This window comes from Balearica regulorum, chromosome 12 (genome assembly GCF_011004875.1).
Source record: "Balearica regulorum gibbericeps isolate bBalReg1 chromosome 12, bBalReg1.pri, whole genome shotgun sequence".
Lineage (NCBI taxonomy): Eukaryota > Metazoa > Chordata > Aves > Gruiformes > Gruidae > Balearica > Balearica regulorum.
Window position 1 is genome coordinate 10,745,603 of NC_046195.1, and position 23,128 is coordinate 10,768,730.

The 23,128-nt window shown below is 35.3% G+C and overlaps 1 protein-coding gene across 1 annotated transcript in view; it reads right to left on the minus strand.

Annotated features, from left to right (window-relative positions):
* Positions 1-1,533: 1,533 nt before the first annotated feature.
* The window catches only part of DMXL2 (Dmx like 2), a 53,349-nt gene continuing 31,754 nt past the window's right edge, over positions 1,534-23,128 (minus strand). Inside the window, 26 exon segments of the mRNA XM_075764674.1 lie at positions 1,534-1,889; positions 3,007-3,224; positions 4,305-4,357; positions 4,948-5,039; positions 5,629-5,706; positions 7,274-7,401; positions 7,488-7,548; positions 8,143-8,281; positions 9,039-9,160; positions 9,241-9,327; positions 9,723-9,785; positions 10,592-10,709; positions 11,119-11,320; positions 11,552-11,637; positions 12,590-12,720; positions 13,078-13,259; positions 14,823-15,071; positions 15,764-15,894; positions 16,511-16,587; positions 18,213-18,404; positions 19,475-20,571; positions 21,307-21,339; positions 21,342-21,570; positions 22,526-22,665; positions 22,668-22,690; positions 22,841-22,938. Of these exon segments, the coding sequence (XP_075620789.1) occupies positions 1,680-1,889; positions 3,007-3,224; positions 4,305-4,357; positions 4,948-5,039; positions 5,629-5,706; positions 7,274-7,401; positions 7,488-7,548; positions 8,143-8,281; positions 9,039-9,160; positions 9,241-9,327; positions 9,723-9,785; positions 10,592-10,709; positions 11,119-11,320; positions 11,552-11,637; positions 12,590-12,720; positions 13,078-13,259; positions 14,823-15,071; positions 15,764-15,894; positions 16,511-16,587; positions 18,213-18,404; positions 19,475-20,571; positions 21,307-21,339; positions 21,342-21,570; positions 22,526-22,665; positions 22,668-22,690; positions 22,841-22,938 (4,239 nt within the window). The 3' untranslated portion in view covers positions 1,534-1,679.

Genomic DNA, 23,128 nt, shown 5'->3' on the forward strand with positions numbered 1-23,128 from the left:
CTAATAAAGTAGACTTTTTGGCTACAAAAAACCCAACTTGGCAATATACTTGGGCAAGTACTGTTCAAGCCAGATGTGACAGTTTCTAGATAATGTGCCTATCTTAAATCATGTTAAATTTCTGAATGTCGTTGTTGAACCACTCAGATCAATGTCTTGGAGGAGGGCCAGAAAATTCTGCCTCTTCTCAGTGAAAGAACCAGGCTGTGTTTCTTGCAGCTGCCTTTGTTGGAGATGAAGAACTAAATTCTGTTAACCTTATGCTTTTCTAGGACAGCTGAAAATAAAATGTAAACAGTTAATCCTTTTTATCTCAGTACAGTCTGAGGTCAAGTTAAAGAGCTGGCTCAGGCAGTATCCAGTCAGTACACTGGAGGTTTAGTTAAATCTGTATAAATATAAGGAAGAGTTCTGGAATGGACTGTTCCATGAAATAAAAGTAATTTATTTAACTTACAAAGGGAAAACTAAACAATGGCATTTACTCTTCTTTCTTTTCATACTTCCCATACTTCACAGCCTGCAATTTAAAATCACCTTTGGAGAAAGGTGCTTTTAATTCTAGTATTTTTTACAATACAGCACAGACATCAACATTTTCATTGGAGGAATAAGACAGTTTGTTAACATTTAAATATGCAGATATCTGTTCCCGTCTCTTAAGAACATGTTTTTTGTTTACAACAGAAAAATACATCTGACGACAGTAGCTAGTTATATTACAAGCAAACAATATCGAACTCTGCATAGTTTATACAATATACTGTGGTAATAATTGAATTACCAGATTTATCCACTAGTTACTAGCTGGCCACATAAAGCCTGACATTCATCTGAAATGTGGCATTATATGTTCCATTGGTATTCTCTTAACAGCTTCATTTAATGAAGTATTTTCTGGACAAGTGAATTTCAAAACTTAAAGCTGACTAGAATAATGGATGTCTTCACTACAAACATTTAGTGCTTACCATACATTCCTAAAGTAAAGGCAGGTGTCCAATAGAAAACATAGCTGTCAGAAAGAAAGGAAAATAGTGTGCAAATTAAAAAACATCGCATTTAAAAATGTGTTGATGTGCAAGTTACAGTGTAAACTGTGTATTAATACTAACTGGGAAAAAATTCTCAGCATAAAATGATACATGTCCCAATACGTTCTCGATTGCACATATTCCATGGCATTTGCATCCATTACACCTTCAAATACACTGAGTATCCTTAATTAAAACTAAACTATTTTACAATAAGAAGTTGTTCACATGCTTGAATTAGTGGGAAAAACAGGAATAAAAATCACATCAGAAATGCTTACTGACTTGTAGAGCCACAGTGCTTTTTAAGTGACTGACGAATGTCAGAATCTTTACAATACACTTACTAAATGCAGCTTGTGGGTTACTGAGCAATAACCCCACCTATGACTGACTGTACTGAGTTTAATTCTTTGCTTTTACAATACAGTACATGCATTTCCATCTCAGTGATCCTTATGGGCATACTCAAAATACACCTGTTGTAAAAGTCTGTCTCTTTTTCAATCTTTTTACCTGTAGTACTTAATGCTGCAGTTACTGCTTTGAAAGGAAGCATTCTGTTTCCTTTCTACAGTGCATATCACTATGATCTTTAGCTACTTAAAGGGACATTATATAAAACCAGGATTAGCTCACATAACGCTACAGAATGTTAAAAATGCCTGAAGGTACATTGAAAGCATTGGGAAGAACCCTCATTTTCAGCGTGCCATCTGCTCCACAGGAGAAGATACGGTTGCCTTGCACAGTTTCAATCTGGGTGACACCAGCACCAATATTTCTGAAGATGGATTGCTTAGCGTGTTCATTTTTAAATGAATGAATTAAATTATAGCCAGTCAGTCTCCACACCTGTATCAAAAGAATGACAAAAGGAGATTAAAATTAGGATTTGTATTTTTTCCTTAATGTTTCATATTTCTGGCTGTTCTAAACCCTATTCAGCAAAGATAAAGGGTATTTTTTGTTGTCTATTAGCAACAATTACAAGTCCAAGAGTCCTGAGAGGCTCCTGATGAAGCGTAAGGCTACCTTAATGTGGACCAGATGGTTGCTCACAGGCTGAAGCTGCCCTGTGTTACCTGATCAGTAGTGCCCCTCCCAGCTTCCCCATCATGAAAGCTGCAGAAATGCACAGGTTGCATTTTTATCCAAGATGACTATTGTCAGCTTTCCAGCAGCTGGAAATGCCTTTCTACTAAGGAATGCTGCGGAGAGTAAGCTGCATAATGAGTAAGCGTGCAGAGTGGGTAGCACAGCTTGTCTGAACTGTCTGTTGTGTCCTAGGTTGCAGGAGCTCTCATCAACACCAGGCCACGAAGTGTGTGGAGGCACAGAAAGCACCTATTAGTATGCAGCCCTGCTAAAAGGACAGAAACCGTATTCTCCTTTTCTTTACCACATTCTTGTATTTCCTTCCTTTAGTATTCAGGAAATAAGGTCTTTGAAACAGGGACTGTATTTCTGTTTGGTTTTTCTTGGGTTTTGTTTGTTCTTACTGCTATGATGTCTCAGTAGCTGTCTGGGACTACAGCATCAAGAGAAAAAAACAGAACTTGATATTACAGAAACTTTACATGATGTTGAAGTTATTGAGTGCCCCCTGTATTACAAAGAGAAGTATCCAAAGGCAAAACCAGAACATTGTTAAGAGAGGAAAATAAAGCTAAGATTTCAGAGTCATGTACTTAGCTTTATCCACTTAAAATTCAGTTACACAACTTTAAAGAGACCGTTTAATCTTCCTTAGCGGAGGAAAAAACCCACCTTGCTTTAGAAGGATATTAGTACATTTAAGTTTACATTATAAATGCAAGGCAAGCATATATCAAATCTAGGTTTGGGTTTTTTGGGTTTGTTTTTGGTTTCTTACCGCATTCATCTGGCTATTTACAGTATGCTGATCAAGATATGTCAATACATTCCTTTAGCTAAATGCTCTCCTATACAACTCAGCTCCTCGCCTTACCTTCATGTTACCTTCTGCTGAGCCTGTAACAAAATAGTCCTCAGATGGATCCAGTGCGAGGGCCTTAACAGCTGATTCATGTGCTTGGAAGGTGTAAAGGATTTGCCTCTGTCTGATGTCAAAGATGCAGATATATCCCTTCCGACCTCCAGAAATTAGCAGTTGATGTTTAGGTGCATACTGAAGTACTGTGGCACCGTGATCATGACAAGTGAAGGCTGAAGAAGAAGGATGTCAGAATTTCATAGATTTGAAACTGTAAGTAGCTTTCCATCTTAAAATGCATTTATTCTATGAATTGTTACATGAATATTTTCTAACTTGACAGATGCATTCCTTCATATGGGTAATGCCATATCAGCTGACAGCTTTTTGCTCTCAAAAATATATATAGCTATATTGATCTAATACACAAGAAAGCATGATATGCAGTCTAATTTATTGTAGAATACAGGAACATACCTGAATTTAAAAATTTGACCATATTAAGTTCAATTAAATTCCTGAGTTAAAAAAAATAGTGTAGCTGAACAAAAAAATTAAATATTAATTATCTTATAGATATGTATTATTATATTCTAATTTTCTAACCTATTGTTCATGGGAGCCCTAACTCAATTTCTTTAAAATGAGGCTGAACTGTGCAATCTGCTAGTTTTAAAATATGAATCTCAGAATGTACCTATTGATCGCTCAAGTACTGCAGTTGTTCGCAGATGTTTATGATGGTTGAATTTGCTCTTTCAAAAGCCCAGAGTATTATATTTGGATTTGTATGTATTAACATGATCAAATTTTGGTTTAGTTCATTACATGAAGATGAAATTATTGAACTGGTCAAATGCGCACAAACATCTTTTTAAGAATCCAGTCCAAGTGCTGAAAGACAAGGACAGCAGAAAGAAGGAGTTGCTTCTACTATTATCTACAGTTGTCTTTTCCTCTATGCTTCAACAGAGTATAAATTAAGTGCCAGTTTAAGTGAAAGCCTGCATACAGGAGAGTTCAATAATGCAGCCTTAATTAGTAGCTGTTAATTTTTTTTAGGACTGTATTCAGATATTTCAGGCTTTATTAATACTGTCACAAAGCTAGCTTTGTGTGTATGACCTTCTTTCTTCATATTTTTCTATATAGAGCAGGTTAACATCTTGCTAGAGATTATACATACCAGTTCTTGTGCATGCACACATTTAGACCAGTCCCCCAGTGCAAATTTTTCCCCTTACCCCAAATGCATACACATGCTGTATTTCTGTACTCAATAAGAAGTGGAGGTTTTTCACTGCAGTACTTACCATGTATAAGACTGTTACCAGATGAAACCAAAGTATCCCAGAGGCACACATTTCTGAGGGGGCAAAAAAAAAGTCATTATGACCTGTTGCTAAGTGATTCCTGGGGTGACATGACACAAAGTGTTCACATTCTATGTCCAAGTCTACACAGAGAGCTGAACAAGGAGCCCTTGACTCTCTGCAGTCACTGGAGAGCATATGCAAAGAGTTAAGAGCTTTAATTTTTTCTATGCTCTTTTATGTTTCTTAGTAGAACTATACTTTCTACCTTTAAGATGCATACTAATCCTAGCTTGTACCAAGAAATTATAGAAGTTGCTCTTTTCAGAGAAAAAGAATTATCTTGCCTTTGATGAACATATTTCTTCCCCCAGCAATAGCATCATGTCAAACTAGTTTCATTTGGAGTACATCTTGAAAAAAATGGTTAACTGTTGACTACTCCTCACAAAAACTAAATTTAGGAAACAAGCAACTGAAGGAATGATGTTCAAAGGAATCATCTGGCAAGTTCAAGCTGTAACAAAGCTTAGAACACTGAGCCTTAAAATGTCAGCCCCACATTTAATGCACAAGAGCTAGTAAATTAATGGAGATGAATAGGTAGCTTTAGTGAAATTCCTCATTGTTTCTTTAAACACACCTGTTATCATTGGACTGTCCCGATGTCGCAACGAGACTTGAAGAGGTTATAAATGCAAAGTCACTTGTGGTTTTACTGTGGCACTGCCAACTCTATTAAAAACAGAACAAACAAAAAAGATGCAATCTTACTAGTTGTAGTCTGCATCAAAAGTTACTATCACTGTGATGTCACTGATAGCATAACACAAGCAGTCTTTTAAACAGAGTTTAAAAACTGACAGGCAATGCAGTTTGAAACCTCAAAGAATGGAACAATGGGTTAAAAATCCACTATAAAATGATACCAAAATAAGAGAATTATGAAATATAATCTACAATATAGTGTATCACAGCTGGATTTTCAAATTCAGCACGGTCTTCGTGTACTGTTAAGAAGCAGTGAAAAGAATTGGGGAGGGTATTTTTACTAAGTCTTGGTGTTGTAATTACTGTCAGCTCTGATTTTTAATTTAATCAAGGGTAATGCTGAAGTAGCATTTGTAATTACATTGCAACTTATGGTTATTGTACAGTTAGTTTTCCAAAGATGTATCACTGAAACAGTACAGTTGTTCTGATAAAGTATGCCAATTGAAAAGCATCAAAATTGAAAACGTCTCAGTGAAACTCTTACACTCTTGGCCTATCTGAAGTCTCAAAGACTTAACCTTCCTCTATAAAAACAAATCTGTTTACTTACCAGATAGGGCTTAGGATTGGAGGTGGTTTGGTTTACTTGCCAAATACTTAGAAATCCTTCACCATCAGCAACACCACACTGCAAGGAACGAACTGCATTTATTAGCATAATGTACTGGTTACTGGATGCTTACTTCATGACAGTAAACAGCTGACTTCAGGAAAAAAAACATCTGAAACACCAAATCATTGCCTGCACATTAAATATCAACAGCAATGACTATTGGGTACAAAAAAAAGTAATTTAGAAGCCAAGTGAGTTCAGTGCTGATTGTTTAATGATTATTTAATGATTGATGCTCTGCTATGTACCCTAACTCTTTTCTGGAAATGGAGGCTTTTTAAGTATGGAAACTTATCTTTCAAATCTTACTGTTAAATGTGAAAGCTTACAGAGGCATCGTTACTCCATGACTCTATCTGAAAATGCTCAGTAAAGAAAGATGCATGACACCATGCCATAAAAGCATGATAAGAATAATTATGGAAGGACTGTACTATATCATGAATGGTAAAATGACTGAGTTGTTATGTATTTCAGTTAACAAATATAAGTAATAATGTATATTCTATAAAGCATACCCTATAAGTATTTTACAAAATGTTTTTAGAAATATTTAGAATTATTTTTTATATTTTTCTCCTTTTCATCAGGTTTCATGAGTCCTGCCTGAGTGACCTCCATCTGAAGCAGCTGGGACAACTAGTACATCTTAATTTCTTACTTAAAATTGATTCCCATGGGATGTTAAGATTGCAATATCTCAAAATATAATCAAATCACAAACTTTTAAAAAAAGTTTAAATGAGATTTTATGCTACCTGAAAATAGGTATGCTGGGAGATACTTCATATTTCCAGCTATTTCTGTCCTGTTGTTGACCTTTGTTTTATAGTTATCTTACAGATGTGCCCAAACTCCTTGAATTAACTTTTCATGACTTTTAACTTTAATGAAGTTAAATAGTTTGTAAGTAAACCGTAGACAAGCCCTGTTAAAATAACAGAATGGACAACATGAAAAACTGCAGAGGTGGGTATTCCTCACAATTTCTTTTTGTCCGCTCTGTTTTCTGCACCTCACAGAGTCATTTTGTATGGCTCTCTTGTACTCTCTTTCTGCTCTCCACTGTACTGGAGTATATGTACATTCCTCAACTAACAGGCTGTATTGTATGTATCTTCTAGGTAATGCATTCTTTCAAAACTTTATCTTGGTCAGAATACAAAGTGCGAAGCACTTCTTGAAGACCTGTGCCTAGATTGATACAAATTTGCTTCTACAAAATAAGTAAGCTCAATATTTTTTTTAAATGTTTAATTTAAAGAAGTCACCACATGGGAACATAGATTTCAGAATAGGGAGAACAAAAAGTCTGAAAATGCGGCAAATGGATATGGGATAGCAGTATGAAGCTGCCAGAAGAGAAAGGAGAGTAAGGGTCAGCGTTTATTGCAAAGTTTCCATAAGCAGCCAGAATGAATATGATCTTGCTTATGCCATCATTCTAGGACATCTTAACCGTTTTGTGTGTCACCTCTTTTAGATGTCACAGCACAACCAAATGTTTCTTTATGAATAAAACAAAATCAAAAACAAAAAAACCCCAACAAACGGAGGGAAAAATCCTAAATGTTGTACTTACCTTATTGCCCTGGGAATTGAAATACATTCTTGTAACCCTGGCGTTCCCAGCCTGCCTGAAGCATACTAATTGCTGTGGCCTTGTCCACTCAAACATTCGAACACTACCATCTTGTGCTCCTGTAAGATCTAAGATTAAAAGATAGAGGTTCATTAATACTACAGTATTTTATAGAAAATTATCTACTCTGTACTAGTAAGTGTGATTCACTTACAATACTGATGGACTGGATGTGAAGCCATTCTCTTGACGTTATTCAGATTTCTTTTAATAAGCTTCATATAAAACAAATAAAAATAACTTTGAAAAAAAGACACAAACACACTCTTCAATTTTGTTTATATTACTACATAGTGAGTGTCCCCCAGTTAAAAAAAAACTGTTAAGATAACATTATTTGCATCTAATTATGTTTAGTTGCAGTATAGTAATTAAAGCCTCTTTATGACAGTTTTTTTAGACATGAAAGTTCAAATAGTATTATCTTCTGTTATACAAAGAACTTACACACATGCTGATGCATATGCTTTTGATATTAGTCCCAATGCAAGAATTTAAAGTTTGGGATTGTTCTGGTTGGCTTTGTTTTGTTTTGTCCCCAGAAAGTCCAGCTCCTATCTCAAAGTTCCCACAAGAAAGAGAAAAACCTGATTGTCCTGTTATTTTCTATGTCTCAATAATTCTGTGCCACAATATACAAGAAAATGCTTAGTTTGGCCTTCTTTTTGGCCAGGTCTTGGTCATTATAGGCCTTTTATGTCAACATGGAATTAACAGTATGATGACTAATGCACACTAGGTCTCTCTATTAAATAATACACCAAAAAAAAGTAACAGTGTCCGGAGCTGCATGCAACAAGGCTACTTACCACACCAGCTCCAGTGCTAGTTTGACCGCTGCCTAACCATGGCATAGATGAAGATGGTTGTATCTGACTCACTCCAAAAGATGGTGCAGTTGACTGAGTTAGTGTTGTGGTAGAACCACGAAAGTCAATATCATCAGAGCTGTAAAAGAACAGCAGTGTTCTGCTTTAAACTAACGTTTCTTTGCTACCAATGCTGTTTGCTTATCTCATTGTCAAGACCCTAATGGCAGTGGGTGGAGGAAGTGATTCTATAATGAGACTATAAATTGGTAATTGCTGCACTTACATTGTACAAATGCTTTCCACATGCTCCAAAACTGTTGGTGTTTAACCTCAACAAATGATCCTAACTGTGGATAGATGGTGAGAATATAAGCTCTCTTGAAGAATATTGGAATATTCCTGACCTGCATGTCTATATACATGTACGTATCTGTTCTGTGCAATGGAGTGTGGTACAGATGAGTGCTTGCTGCAGCTGATACATTCACAGTTCTCGCTCAGCACAATAATGGAGGAGACAGTAATTTAGACTGTTGCGTTGTACAACTGGCATCAGCTACCACAGCTAGCCTCATCACTGCAAGGGTGCAACTGCAGTGTTTCTAAGGTAGCACCTCCTTTATTAGCTTAGGCACCATGGGATTTTACTTCACTGTGCAGTGTACGCATGCCCAAAATACTCAGACCCCTCAAAACCTTAGTTTCTCCATGTCTGAAACAGACAGTAATTATTCTTTTGCCTTCCCTTACTTCTTTGTAAGGCACTCCGAAACCTGCTGAAGAAGAGTAATTAACTGGTTTTTGTATGATCCACTTGCGCTTACAGAGGTATTATCCACGCAGCCTCACAGTAAACCAATGCTTTTAATATAACCACAAAGAAACAATCCTACCTTTTAGACTCTCTGTCATATTCCTCCCCAATCCATATAAACGACTGAGCAGCCAGTAGAGCTGAAATATCAAGTTCTTGAACATCATGTGTAGATGCCAAAACAATGTCATTGCTGTTTGCCTATGAAGCACAAATAGAAAATTTATACTAACTATAATTAAGATCTATTTATTGCACTTATTGTAGTATTTGAGGCTTACCTTATTAACTGCAAATGCCATTATCATATCTGATTCTTTGTGAATGATTTTTGCTTTTCCTCCAGGGTAGCCAAGATCTGCTTCAACCTACAAAACATTTATGAGAAATTTCAATTAGCATGAAAATCCATTTTGTAGTGGTACATTCAGACTGCAAAAATCTATACAAAATTCATGCAAGAAAAGTTCAGTGGCCTCAGCATTGTTTAGGAAGCTAAACTTTAGACTTCTCATATTCTTTGGTGTTCTAGAAGCCAAAAGTCATATTTGAGTCTAAGAAACACAAAGTTGTGTGTGCAACACTATTTACAAGGTGTTCACTCATCCCAATTATCAGGACATCCAAAGTTAATTCACAGATTAAAAGCCTGCCACACAGACTACACAGAACATATAGCTTCTGTTAGTCAGGTTAGAGAAAGAAAAGCCAGTTCCACAGAACTTTTAAGAATGTGCTAGAGGTTTGGGAGAAGGGATACTACCTTGTTTTTGTGATCTTCTGCTACGCAGTTTTGTTTGACCTGCTCCACACGATCTTCTACAGACTACATAACATCACACAGTCACAAACACAAAACACATGCACAAACAAATATAAAAAAAGAATGAAACATTCCAAACTAGATTTTAAAGGCCACTCTGTCAGTAAATGATGACAAATGTATTTTTAACTTTTTATAAAAGGCACAGAAACTAAGACAGGAATCTAAACAAACTCACTTAAAATGTAATGCCTCCTAGATGAACACAAAATGTATGATATAGTAAATAAATGGAGGAGTAATACACACACAAACTCCATACTTACAGGAATTCTTAAAGATATTAAATAGTATACTTATTTCCCATGGTACTTATGTGTTGGTTTAAATTTTCAGTTAGAACTCATTACAGTTTTAACTGGTACAATTCGTAAAGCCCCATATTATATATTACTATATAATATTACTTTTATATGTATATAATACTCATGCATATATACATATACACAAAGTAATAGCTCATTTAAATTTCTTTTTCAATATGACACAAAAATATGATATGAATACTCAAATTTATTTACTCATTACGGTTATTGCAAATGTTCTGTTTCTTAATTAGGACAATATTCAAATACATAAAGGTAAGGTGCGATATGTCTTGTCTAAAAATATTTGGTTCAGTTGATATTTCAATAAACAACATGATGGCCATGTTGATTTTAAAAAAAATCCAAACACTGTTAAATGACAGAAAGGAAATTGAAATGCCAACGAAAAAAGGGAAAGAAAAATTAAAAGAAATACTGAAGAGACTGAGGAACAGTTATAATTTAGCTTTCTTTTAAAAATAAGTTACATCCTTTGTTTACCTCACTTTGCTTTCTTTTCTTTGTGAATATGTATCTTATGAAAGTCTCCTGAAGAAGTTCCTGCTTCACAAGAAAATGCCAGAGCCTTTTTGCTGGGAGAGCTGAATAATCCTTTGATCTGGATAAAACAGAAGAAGAAGAAAAAAAAAAAAAGCTTCAATGTAATTAAAAGTGGACCAAAAAAAAAAATCTAAAGAAAGACTCTGAATGACTTTACATGAAATTCCAATTTGAAGAAAAAAACACACAACCAAAGTTTAAGCTCTAATTTGTGCAAGGCAAATATCAAGAAATATTATTTTCCTTCCTTTCTGCAGCTGTGAAAGGTGCAGCAGAATAAGTAAAGGCTGCTGCAGGAGACAGCTGCATAAGAAGGAACAAAGGGATGTGGGAAAGTAGTTTCTGTAAAGCACTAGCTAGAACTAAGATCTAGCTAACCTTCATTTGGCTGTTTAACTTTAGGTGGAAATACTCTTTATTATTTCTACGATCGAAGAATGTGTTTTTGCTAGGAAAAAAATACTTACTTGAATGGTGTGTTTTCAGGTTCAATCATTGCCTTATTGCGGAGAATAGCTGGGCCTGCACCTAAGCCAAGGTCACTAGGATAAGTATTGATGTAGTTTGGTGGTGGGCCTTCAAACTGGTCCATTCTGTCTTGAAGAATCTGTTCCCAGTGTTCCAAATTTTTTATTACAGCAATGCCCAATGGTGATGTTACAGGCAGATCTAAACAGAAAAATTAATAAAGTAAGGCTTAGAGGAAAAAAAAAATCATTTAAGTTACAGTGTGTACAAAAACCCAGAATAATACAACTATAAAAAAAAAATCTTGAAAAGAAATGTACTTCTTGACAATTGTAAAAAATAATGTCTTAAATTGTTTAAAAATTAAAAAACAAAGTCTGACAGAAAGCCACTTATACAGAAAACTAAAATGTAAAGCAGAATTTAACGTACCAGTGAATTCCAGACCAGCAATGGGAAAGAAGTTCTTAATATTGTGCAGAACTAATTTTACCATTGTCAGATGTAGAAGAGCCCAGCTGTATAAAAAGAATAGATTTAGTTATGTTAAAACAATGTTAATACAGTTATCTGCAGAATATTTTTCTCATTCTACCAAATACACGGTTTAGAAAACCAGTGTAGATGGTTCACTGAGGTTTACCAGATACATAAAGCTACTTCTATATCAACTATGCAATGTAAGGGTGCCTCTGAGGGCACCTTGCTGTAACTGATAGTATCCCCATCTCTCTTTTACAAATCCCAGATTATTGTCCTCTTCCTCCAGATAAGAGTGTGCATGTGTGAGCCTCTGCAAGACTGAGAATTAAGTACAAGCCCCCTGAAACACCTCCTGACGTTCTCCGTGAAATCACGATGAATAAAGACAAGACATGGCTTGAGTTTGGCATTCATGGCAGAAGCTTTCACACCGAAAGAGTCTCTCAGATAGTAAAGGCACCAATCCTATACAGCATAGCCGTAAGGACTAATGAGAGACTTGAAGAACACATAAAAGAGCCGTCATTTTTCTCCATTGTTAAAATGCTGAGGTCATTCACTTAATTTCATTTTATCTTGCAACATTTTATCTTTTAAGTGTTCTATTTAATCTACCTCTCATTTAAAAACTAAAGATCATGATTGAATCAGTAGTTTAAAATGTCATTCTAGAGCTGGCATTGTGGTACCTCATGTTCTTTGTGTCTTAAAAAACAAAGATAGGGTTTTTTTCCCCTCCTCTCCAAAAACCACAAACCACACAGTTTTGACTTCCTAATCCCATTTTTTAGGCAAGTAAATGGGGAACTGTTACTGTGATGAGAATTTGTCGCTTCTGTAATCCCATTGCCAGAATTAAGTCTATCCACAGTACTAAAATTGTTTGACTTCAACTGGATGGTGCGGAGGACCTGTATTTTCTTTAATGTGGAAGCAAAGGTAAGCACATGACATAATTATTCTAAAATAGTGGCAATTTCTGCTAACCTGTAAGAATTGGCATCTTTGTGTTCCTGGATCTGTACATCAGAGAGGAAAGCATCATCCTCTTCCTCATCACTGTGTATGCTTTCATCGGAATCATATATAACACCGCTGTCTGATAAAGGAAGAAATGGCTGCAAAATAATAAAAGTCTGGTATAAAAGCAATTTTCTGATGTCTTAATACTCAACTCTTACTTTAGTTGTCACTGTCATAGAGTTTAAATGACAACAACTTAACCTATAAATAAGTTCCCCTAAAACATAAACAAGTAGCAAGGAGGAAAGTGTTAATCTTGATTATTGGCAGGAGACATGTTTTGAAAGTGAAGAGATAGACTTGTAGGCTCTTCACCTTTTATTACGAAGATAATATTCCGCAGCTTACCATGAAGAGCACTCAACGTTTTCACAGTACTTTTGTCCTTTAAAACTTAACAGAGAAGAAATGTGCTTTTATAACTCTAACTTATATTTTCCATTTTAAATTACCTTTGCCATAAAATAGTCCCACATGCTAAGTTCTGGAGGAATAAATTTCTCCTTGTAAGAGGGTCTTTCTGCAGGTACAGGTGGTGGTACAGTGCTGTCTTTTACTGGTCTTCCTGGCACTAGCATTCTCATATTAAACCGACGGCGATGTTTATCCATTTCTTCTGAGGGAAGAGGTGGTGCTAAATTCAGGTAATTTGGAAAGCTGATATTAATATTGTGTCTTTAGAAATGGCTGCATTTTATAATTGAAGCAACTAAAACTATTGTTATTGGTACTAATTTCTACTGATTCAGAAATCAAAGCCAGTCTAAACAAAGTAAGTGTAATCATACAAAAAGTTCACTTATGATTAATTCAATAAATGTGGCATTTATACATTGGATATATCATGATAAATACAATTTATTATCTGGATTAAATTCTCAAGAGATGTAGCTTTTAAGTAAAAAGCTTTTAGCTGAAAAATTTCTCAGGAAATGAAGAAGTTTTGAGAAATAAAATACATAAAATTTCACTAAACTGTAAACTGCACAAGTAACAGTAGTTATTCAAAATATAAGCCAAGGAACTCTTAAGATAGCAAAGAAAATTTGAATAGAGAGACAGGCTTTTTGACAACTGAAGTATATTTTAAAGTGTTATGATTTAAAATGTCTTAATAGTTATCAAGATACTAATGTGGAATTTGTTTTTTCAAAGTGTTATTGGCCAGGCAACATTGAAGATTACGCTTACTTTATTACAAAGGAGCTAGATGTTTTAAAACTTTTTTTTAAAAAGCCACTACTAACATTCATCTACACTGCAAGTTTTTACAAACCTTCGTTACCATCCTCTGAAACATCAGAAGCTGTAGCAGCTTGTAAGTTAAAGGAAAACAGAATACATCTCAAATGAAGACATAAGTTATTCATATTAACATCTTGTGAAAATAACTGCCCTAAATGAGTTAAAGTTATTCCATGAATGACAAATATCTCTTGTGCATGCTTATAATGGTGCATTGCCTTATTATTGTTTTGTTTTACATTTCAGATATGGAACATCTAATTTTTGTATAATTTTCAAGCCTATCATTTTGAAAGTCTGTGTGACATGATTTTCAGTATTGTTGCAGTGTGAAGTCTATGACAAATGGTTGTATTTGTCTTTGTCTCTAGAGCCTGAATTCAATCTTCACTTTTGCTTCTCCTCACGCGGTATATTAAGACATACTCATCTCTTTATAAAATTCCTGGTTTTAGTTAGAGCTTACATGAACTATTCTTCTGACAGATCAAGTTGATATTTCTCCTCTGTGGTCTTGTGCAAGGTGAAATCATACCTTGCAGTAGAAATTGGTTTCAGAAATACTGTTTCCAAGTTACTGTAGTGGTTAAACAATAACATTCATCTCTCATGTAAAGAAAAACATAGGTATTAACACTAATTTATACTGTCTAAAAAAAAAATGACTGGAAGTCCTGAGAAGTGTTATAAGTAAGCATCTAATAGTAATATTAGCAATATAATAACTGTACAGTTTTTATGGCAAATTCAGAATGTGCTGGATGCCTTACAAAGGACAACTGCAAGACTAATATTTTTCTGCTTTTTAGTTAATATAACAGTTTTCTTGCCAGTAGATACTTAAATTCTGCTTGCTTGGGTTTTGTCTTTAAAAGGAAGGAACTCTGGCCTACTAGCTTACTAAAAGGTATAAAATGCAAATCATTAGCATGACTTTTAAAGAACAAAGTACCTGGAATATTTTCTGACTGCCTTCGAGGTTTTACAAGAAGTTTCACTCCTCCACCAAACACAGCAGCCCACATTCGACTGTTCAAAGGATGGGCTGCTAGTCGAAATAATTCATTACATGAATTGGTTGCAAGGGCGTGTATAAGGAGACTCAGGTAGACAGCTACAACAGCTTCACAAAGTAGGATGTTTAACTTTGGTTGATCTTCATCCTGAGCTGAACTTAAGAGATTTATAAGTGAACTCACACCTGCAAAGAGAAAAGAGGAAAAGTTCTATGTTAAATGAGTAGGAGTACAAATGGAAAAAAAGGAAATGTTTCACCTCTACATTTTGTGTTAAACATGTACTGATAGTCACATGATACTTTTATTCACATGAAACATACTATTAACATTTTTCTTAAAATCATAAAGATCAAAAATTTAAAAAGCCTTCTTAGGCCTGGGACTTCTGCGTTGTACTTCTCTGCAAACACTACGGGCAGTTCAGCTTGCCTATGAAATTCCTGCACTGTTTCCACAGTTGACCTCAAAATACTAAATTTATGCTCGTACATTGGAGTAGTTGTTTTGATAGCTATACCAAGTAACGCATAAATGTAAGACAGTACTGTAGAACAGCTAACAGAAATAGCTTTGCTAGGGGGTGAGGCAGACTGGAGAAAAATGTTCGAGGATGACAAATTATCAGCTTATTGAATTTATCCTAAAGATCGTGGTCTCTTCTTCAAGCAAGATGTTTGCCAGATAGAAATTTTATTTTTATTTGTTTTGATACATGAAAAAGTTAAAGGCTGTTATTAATCTGAGAACTAAATCAAAACCATTTATCCATCATTGATCATCCATTGTTTCATCCATCATATTACAGGACAGTGAGATAATTTTGAAATGTGGAGCTGGTCCAGTGGTGCTAAAAGTAACCTTATTTTTGTCTCACCAGGCCACTGAGCAGGAGATGAGTTTGGAGTTGCATGCTCTTCAATACTTTCAGTCCTCAGTCTGCGTCGATCACTCAAAAGCAGTCCTTGATAAACCATTCCTGTAAACTGATTTGCTTCTGTTTGACTGCTAAATACAAATTAATTTTTTTCTGATAAGAAAGGATTTTACAATATTTTTGTAATAAAGTACAGTATATATACATGCTTCTCATTTTAATCAGAAAATGCAACATTTAAAAGTCTATAAAACTAAGTAAAGATTTTTATCATTTCATGGTATACAAAATACATTTTTATTAAGCATTTAATGTGATGTGCATAACTCCAGATATGAAAAAATATTTTTCAAAAATTTTAATAATATATTTGTTCTGAAAGACTTTTTAAAAAATTTTTTTACAGCATTCTTTTCCAGTTCCAGTTTGGAATATAAACTGCCTGAAACTTGACTTCAGTTAGTCTCCAATGTTTCCCCTGCACCCCTATTCAGCAATGGATGTGCTTTGGAAAACAGCATTCAAATATTTTTCAGAAGCATCCAAAGTGAGAGTGACACCAGACTTACCTATTACTTATTGGAAAAAATCTGAATGATTGGTGGTGTTATATCTGTGTAAAATTGATCTGGCATATCAAAGCTAGCAATGTGTAAACTGTATAAGTATTTATACCCATACACAGATATTTAACACCTTACTCCAAATACTCCAAATGTAGGACTGTAAGAAAACTTCTGGTTTTACCTGTAGCTGTGGCTGTCACATAGTGCTTGATAAATGGATGCAGAAAGTGAAGCTGCTAAAGAATGAAGTGTGTACACCTAAAATAAAAAGAGCCAATAAACGATACATAAGTTATATATACAAGGTGAGTAAACTACAATTCTTTCTAAACAGCATTGGAAATGTGTTATGCAGGAATGTCCTAGTTTTAAACCAAGTGCAGGAAATAGTAACTGAATGGTACTTTAAGTTAACATACAGCACTCTGAAATTCACAACTGCTTGTTCAAGACATTTGGTTGCAGTCAAAATCTTCTAATCTTATGTCAAGACAATTAACCTTACTCTAATACAGAACTGTCTCAATGAATGAATATACTGATGGAGTGATTAAGTATGTTATAATGAATTTGATAGAATGGTTCCTGGAAGCCATATTATATTACACCGCGGTTCAATGTAAGAGTTATTGCTCAATATGCAGAAAATACTAAAGTTTGTGTAATCATTGTATGATTCTTTTGTCTATAATCTCTTTTTTCCCTCAGTTATGTGCTTATAAATTTCCAGAAGTCTCCAGGAGTAATAAGAATAATACTCTGTTACTGCCTCACAATGCAACAGAAACACTTCAGTTCTTAAACAGAAGAAATTGAAGGATTTCTTGGAATGCCCAGTGAAATCCACAGTGTGAACAAAATGGTGCTGTCAAACTGTTAAAAATGTAAACTCTTTTAAACCCACACCCACCTGTGTTCATTTCCATCTTTCCCTACCATCCTTCCCTTTAATCAAATGCTAGATGTAGATTAAAGCTATGAATTATCTAAATAGTTGTTTTGCATTTAGGAAGTGCCAGCTCTTTCTGAATTCTCTTTTAAAAGAAAATGCATGTGAAGTAGGAGTTTTTAGAGTAAGAAAGATGCTCATTGTAGCATAATGCAGGGTAGAAAAGGAGTCAACTGATAAATGAGAGAAAATAAGATGTAAATGAGCTTTTGGGTTACAGTTTTAGAAACTTAACTGTCTTGCAGTGGGACAACCCATTTAGTTTCCTAATTTTTCCCTACTTTCATTTAGTCAATAGAAATTCAAATTAATGAATATGAATAGATTTAAACATACAAAATAATGATTTAGCTTCTTACTAATGAACTGTGTCATAGTTTAAGGGTCTTTGGCTTTTTTCCCCTCCATTTCCTGAATCTGAACAGAATTTATTCTCCCCAGAGTATGGAGTCAGATAAAGTAATTCACCACAATTCCTTAAAAACCAGTACACTTGAGGAAATTCACGCTAGACTAAGTTTTATAGTATCTATATTAATAGAAGGTCATAATGTAACTTAGTTTCCTATCTCTACTTTCATTAATCTCCCTACAGGATTTGATCAGAATGATAATAATTAGTTAACTTACATGATCGTGTTGTTTTAAGAGCCAAGAATTCAGTGGTTTAGTGAACATTCACATTTGGAATGTTTTCTGGAGAATGACCAGAATTTGGATGAAAGGGAACTAACCGGATTCAAAAAGATGTCAGAAAGCAAGTGGTTAATTAGCATTTTCAGTTTGCTGGACTTAAGGGAGAATGTCAGTATTGTGGGAAGGGTAAGTGTTGAAAAGTTAACTCAAAACACTGCATTTTATTTTTGCATGCTCACACCCCATTTTATAAAAAAAAAATAAAATCATTTAGCACTTCCTGAAAGCTTTTCCTTACCTTGATATCTTCAATATTAGGATGTGGTGGTGATTTCATCTGCACAATAGTGTAAAGAATATCATGGATGTGGTTGTTTAAATACAGCACAGGATTAGCTATCACGGTTTTTGTGGATGCTATGCTTGCAGAAAGCAAAGGTAGTGTTGTGGGTAATGGAAGTGGAGACTGGAGTTGTTTTACAGTAGTTTCCTGTTTAAAAGAAAAGATTGTATTTAAAATTATTGCTTTGAGAAAAAAAGGTTTTTAAAAAATTGATAATTTTACACCTTAAATGTTTTTTTTTTTTTTCCAGGGTTATTTATCCTCTTCTACAGCTGTCTCCTCAGTACAGAAAAGATTTTACTGTGTCTAATGTCAAAAGTAAGTTCTTATTTACTATAATAACATGATAGTCAAGTTTGCTGGAACACTTTCTGATTTACTGCAGGAAGAGTATTTTTATGTGGTTCATTAGGAAGTGTTGGGTTTGTCTATTAAGAAACATTAACTAAAAATGCACTTTCAGTAGCATGAGTTGACATAATACTCACTGGTCTGAGTTTAACAACAAAAGTTTCAAGTGGAAATGAATAGATTTTTTAAATTATTCTTAAAAATACCTGCTAAGCCTAGTACCACTAAAACAGTTGTCTACTGCTCCTATTTGAAATGTGAGACATCTAGGACTAGAGCAAGTTAAATGACTTGCCCAGTATCAAATTATCTGCTGTAGCTCAGGTTAGTCATTAATATTTCCTGGGGAAAAAAATCTCCTTTTGTATGAAATAAATGTAGAAAATGCCATAATATAGTAAAAGGGAGCATTACCCTGCCTGACTTATTACTTGTTGAGCCTTGCAGCGAAGATCCCTTGCATGATTTGCAGAGGTGTAGGGAATGAGATCTTGTCATATTTCAGTAATGGTGCATTTAATGTATTATAGAGATGCTCAGAATACTGTGATCAAAATTATAATTTCATTGGAAAACACATATATAATGCTGCAACTGTAATATAAACAGCAACATTTATATTCCAGTTATATGTAGCCTAATCCTCAATGTCCTGTAACAGATTCTTAAGAACCAAATAATCAGGATGTGAAAAAGCAGCACATGTAAATACCAAGTTCTTTCTCCAAGAATGTTTAAATGATCTTGACCATTAGACTGGCAAAACATAAGAAGCATCTATCTAGGCACAAACTTAGGCATTTGACAAAACTGACAGTCCTGACTGTTCATGCTTGATGAATAGAAATTAGTTCAATTTGTTTTACCTGCTGTGACTCTTGCAGCAAGAACTTCAGTTCCATTCTTACAGAGGCTAAACCACCACCTTGTGCCCCATGAAGACTACAATAACTTAGAAAAACTCTTAGAAGAGCTTGGTTCTTCTGCAGCCACCACTTTCGTCTTTCAGCATGTTCTCGTTTTGCTTGTAATCTACGTCTTTCTATCTGGTGCCGTTCATATGAACCAATATCTGGCTTATCCGTAATATCATCATGATCAAGTAGATCCCCATTTACTTTGGTGTATGTTTTACAATAGTCTTTGCCCCCTGTGTCATGGTTGCATATTGCATGCATAGCAGCAATCTCTTTTTCAAGCCAGTTGTACAGCTGAAATCTGAGCTTTCCTCCATCTACTTCATAGCCTGTAGCCAAAGTCCTCAGTTCAGTCATAAGGATCTTTAAACAGGCTCTGAACTTCAGTTGTTCAGCAATAACATCAACCTCAGTGTCTCCTGCATCAGAAGTCTCCCCATGTGGTGTTTGTGAGATGGTGTCTGAAGTTCTCTCATCATCTTCTCCATTCTTAGAATCAGATTTTGAGTTTTTCATCATCATACCAACATCCTTGTCCTCTTCATCTGACCCATTTTTGTCTTCACCCCAATCAAGAGTAAGGGGCTCGTCATCAAATGTTACTGCTGGTTGGCTCCAGTCAAATTGTGCTGAAGATTCAACAGTGTTCTCCAAAGCAAAGGAAGTTGAAATTGGCTTTGACCAGTCTATATCACTACTTCCAGCACCATCCGTTAGGGCTTTAGAATCTGAAACACCAACCTGTATTGGAGGACTAGATGAATCTTTCTCTGCAGCTACAGCAGACTTTCTTCTTACTTTTGGAATTTTGGAGAGGACCTCGAGAGCTAGTACAGGGCAGCCTACTTTAAAATGAGCATTTGCAGTAGTGAAGAATAATTTTCTTTCTATAAGATTAATTTTATCAACAAAGCTTTTCTCAGTTTTTAGACCTAAGGTGACCAGAGTCCCTTCTGGTGAGCTGAAGTATCTTCGGATGAGCAAAGGGTGAGTCCGAAGATAATTGTAGAAACTGAATACCACAGGATTGCACGACTTGACGATAACTAAGGAATTAAACAGATATGAAATATGTTGAAAATGGCTTTTAAAATGGTATTATTCTATTTTGTAGTATTTCCTGCATTACAGAGATTTGTCAAAAAACAAAGAGAGTTTTGGGTGTAGTTGCCAAAACAAAATGAAGAAAATTATTTATTCCCCACAAAAAGATTAAAGGTATGAGCTGGATGAGATACTAAACTCTCTCATTTGCCTCACTCTTATATTCCACTCAGGTAAGCCTAAAAAAGCTGAGATGATCAGCCAGGTAGAGATTTCCCCAAGGGACAGAATGTGCCACAGAAACCTATTTAACCACCTGCCACTTAACAGTCATCTCAAAAGAGATAGGATAAGAGATCCTGTTAGAACACTGCTAATCCCTAGAAGCAAGAATGACAATTTAAGTCCACTGGAATAAAGACTAGCCAGCATTCAGTGGTAAGGAAGCATTGTAGGGAAGTACCAAACAACAAAGGCCCTCCTGAGCTCATCTGACAGCAGAACTAAGTGCAGTATTGGGGGTTTGAAGACAAGTCCTTGGAAGAAATTGGAAAAATATTTTTTTTTTTTTTTTTTTAAGAAGTAGATGAAAGTGAGTGGGCCAGTACATAAGCCAATTAATGATTTCAGCATAATGGCATCTCAGGAGAAGGGACTGTGTACATACACAGAAAGTATTTCTCCTTCTCCACTTTGCCTTAATAAGTCTGTTCTATCAGACTAATGTTTTTCCTTACCTGGGTTTTCATCATCATCTTTAGGTGTTTGTCCAATAATGTGTCCAGTGCTCTAGTGTAATCTTTCATTATCCAGTATGCAATGCTTCTCAGAAATGGATCAGAATGCAATTTAGTACAGCTGAACCCTGCTCCATCCTTATGGCAACCCAAAATCTTTTCATAAAGAATGGAGGTGTATGTGACAGAGGTTTCAAACTCCGATTCATATAAACGAGCAATAACCATAGCCAACTGGATGTCTTCCATTTTCTCAAGGCACACCTACAATAAGAAGTGGGGAAAAGGTGGCTTTATGAGGGAAAGGTAGTTCTTTAAAATAAAAATGAAATAAATAGCAATATATGTTTACAGAACAGATAATTTTTGTTCTCATCGTATCTGTTTTTTAAAGTATATATTTATCTTGGGGTCAGAAATGTGCTAAGTGATATATATCTAAGTAACATTTTCTTTCATGTTTGGAAAGAGGTGTACTTTCTTCTATTTCAGGAATTACAATATGCATAGCAGTACATCAGCATGTCAAAAATTAATATGGCAGAAGTAAAGATAAAGATGTTTATTTTTATTCTACCTAGTAGAATAAACAAAACTCCCACTTAATGTTAATACATCACTTGTAAGATACTCTTCACACTGTCTCATCTGCAAAATTTAATCTCTGAGGGAAATTCTTTATGTTCTCAGGTGAAGACAAACATACTGCATAATAGGCAGGATAACTAAAGCTTCTCTAATTCCCATTCTCTCCTGAGAGGAACTGCTTAGGTTATGATCCTGCTTACAGCTCTCACCTCCCTTGTGGCAGGCGACATCACAGCTCCACTAAAAAGGATCCTAGGGCTGTTACAGAACTCTTCTTTTTTTTACTTAATATTGTAACAATAGGTCATGCAGAATAGCTAGAGGCTGAACAGAGTGCTACAACTTAACTGTGCTGATCAAACAAAGTTTTGCCAGAAGGGTCATGACTGGTATTCCCAAGGGCGGTTCCACTGAGGACTGATGTATCAGAACAATTATTCTGGCCTTCAGATCAGCTTCCAAGCTGCTTTTCACAGTAGTGTGGAGAGAAATGGTATGTCTGCAGGGCACAAGGGGGTCATGTGTGGACATACCACACCATTTGTGCAAACATCAGCAGAGAACAGATGGTAAGGATACAGTTACATAGGTCAAATTAGAAACTGAAACTTAATTTCTCAAAAGTGGATACCTCTATAGCATCTTTCAGTGAACCTGCTAGCAAGAAAAATGCAGCTGATTGTTCAAAGCGCTGTTTTCCCAACAAAGCAAAAGCGTTTTTTAAAGCAGCTTTGCGCCATCTATCTTCACTGAAGTTGTGGCTGAAAAGGCAGTCATCTTTTCATCGTGCTGGGACCTGCATAAAGAAATGCAATGTATACAACTAATTATTACATAACCTTAGCATACAATCACTTGAACAACGCCACTTTAAACTCTAATCTTGAATGAGTTCTGTTTTGCATTCCTGGTTCAATTAAGAAAACTTAAAGCTAGCAGAACTCACCTAAACAGACCCCACACCACTGCCTTTTTCTTCATAGCAAGGTAAAAAAGTGCAGCATCTAAGGCATCATTGTTCCTCTGGAAAGAAGCTTTTGCAACCTGTAGTAAACAAAACCTACTATTATTACTGAAAAAATAAAGGCTGCATTTAGCACAATATCATATGCTCTCTGTCAGGGAGGATGGTCTAGGTGACTATTATTTCTACAAAGCAACAGTAATTTATGTCAGAATGTTTTATTCATATGTGACAGCTCTCATTACACGGTAAATGTTCTTAAGAGTCAGA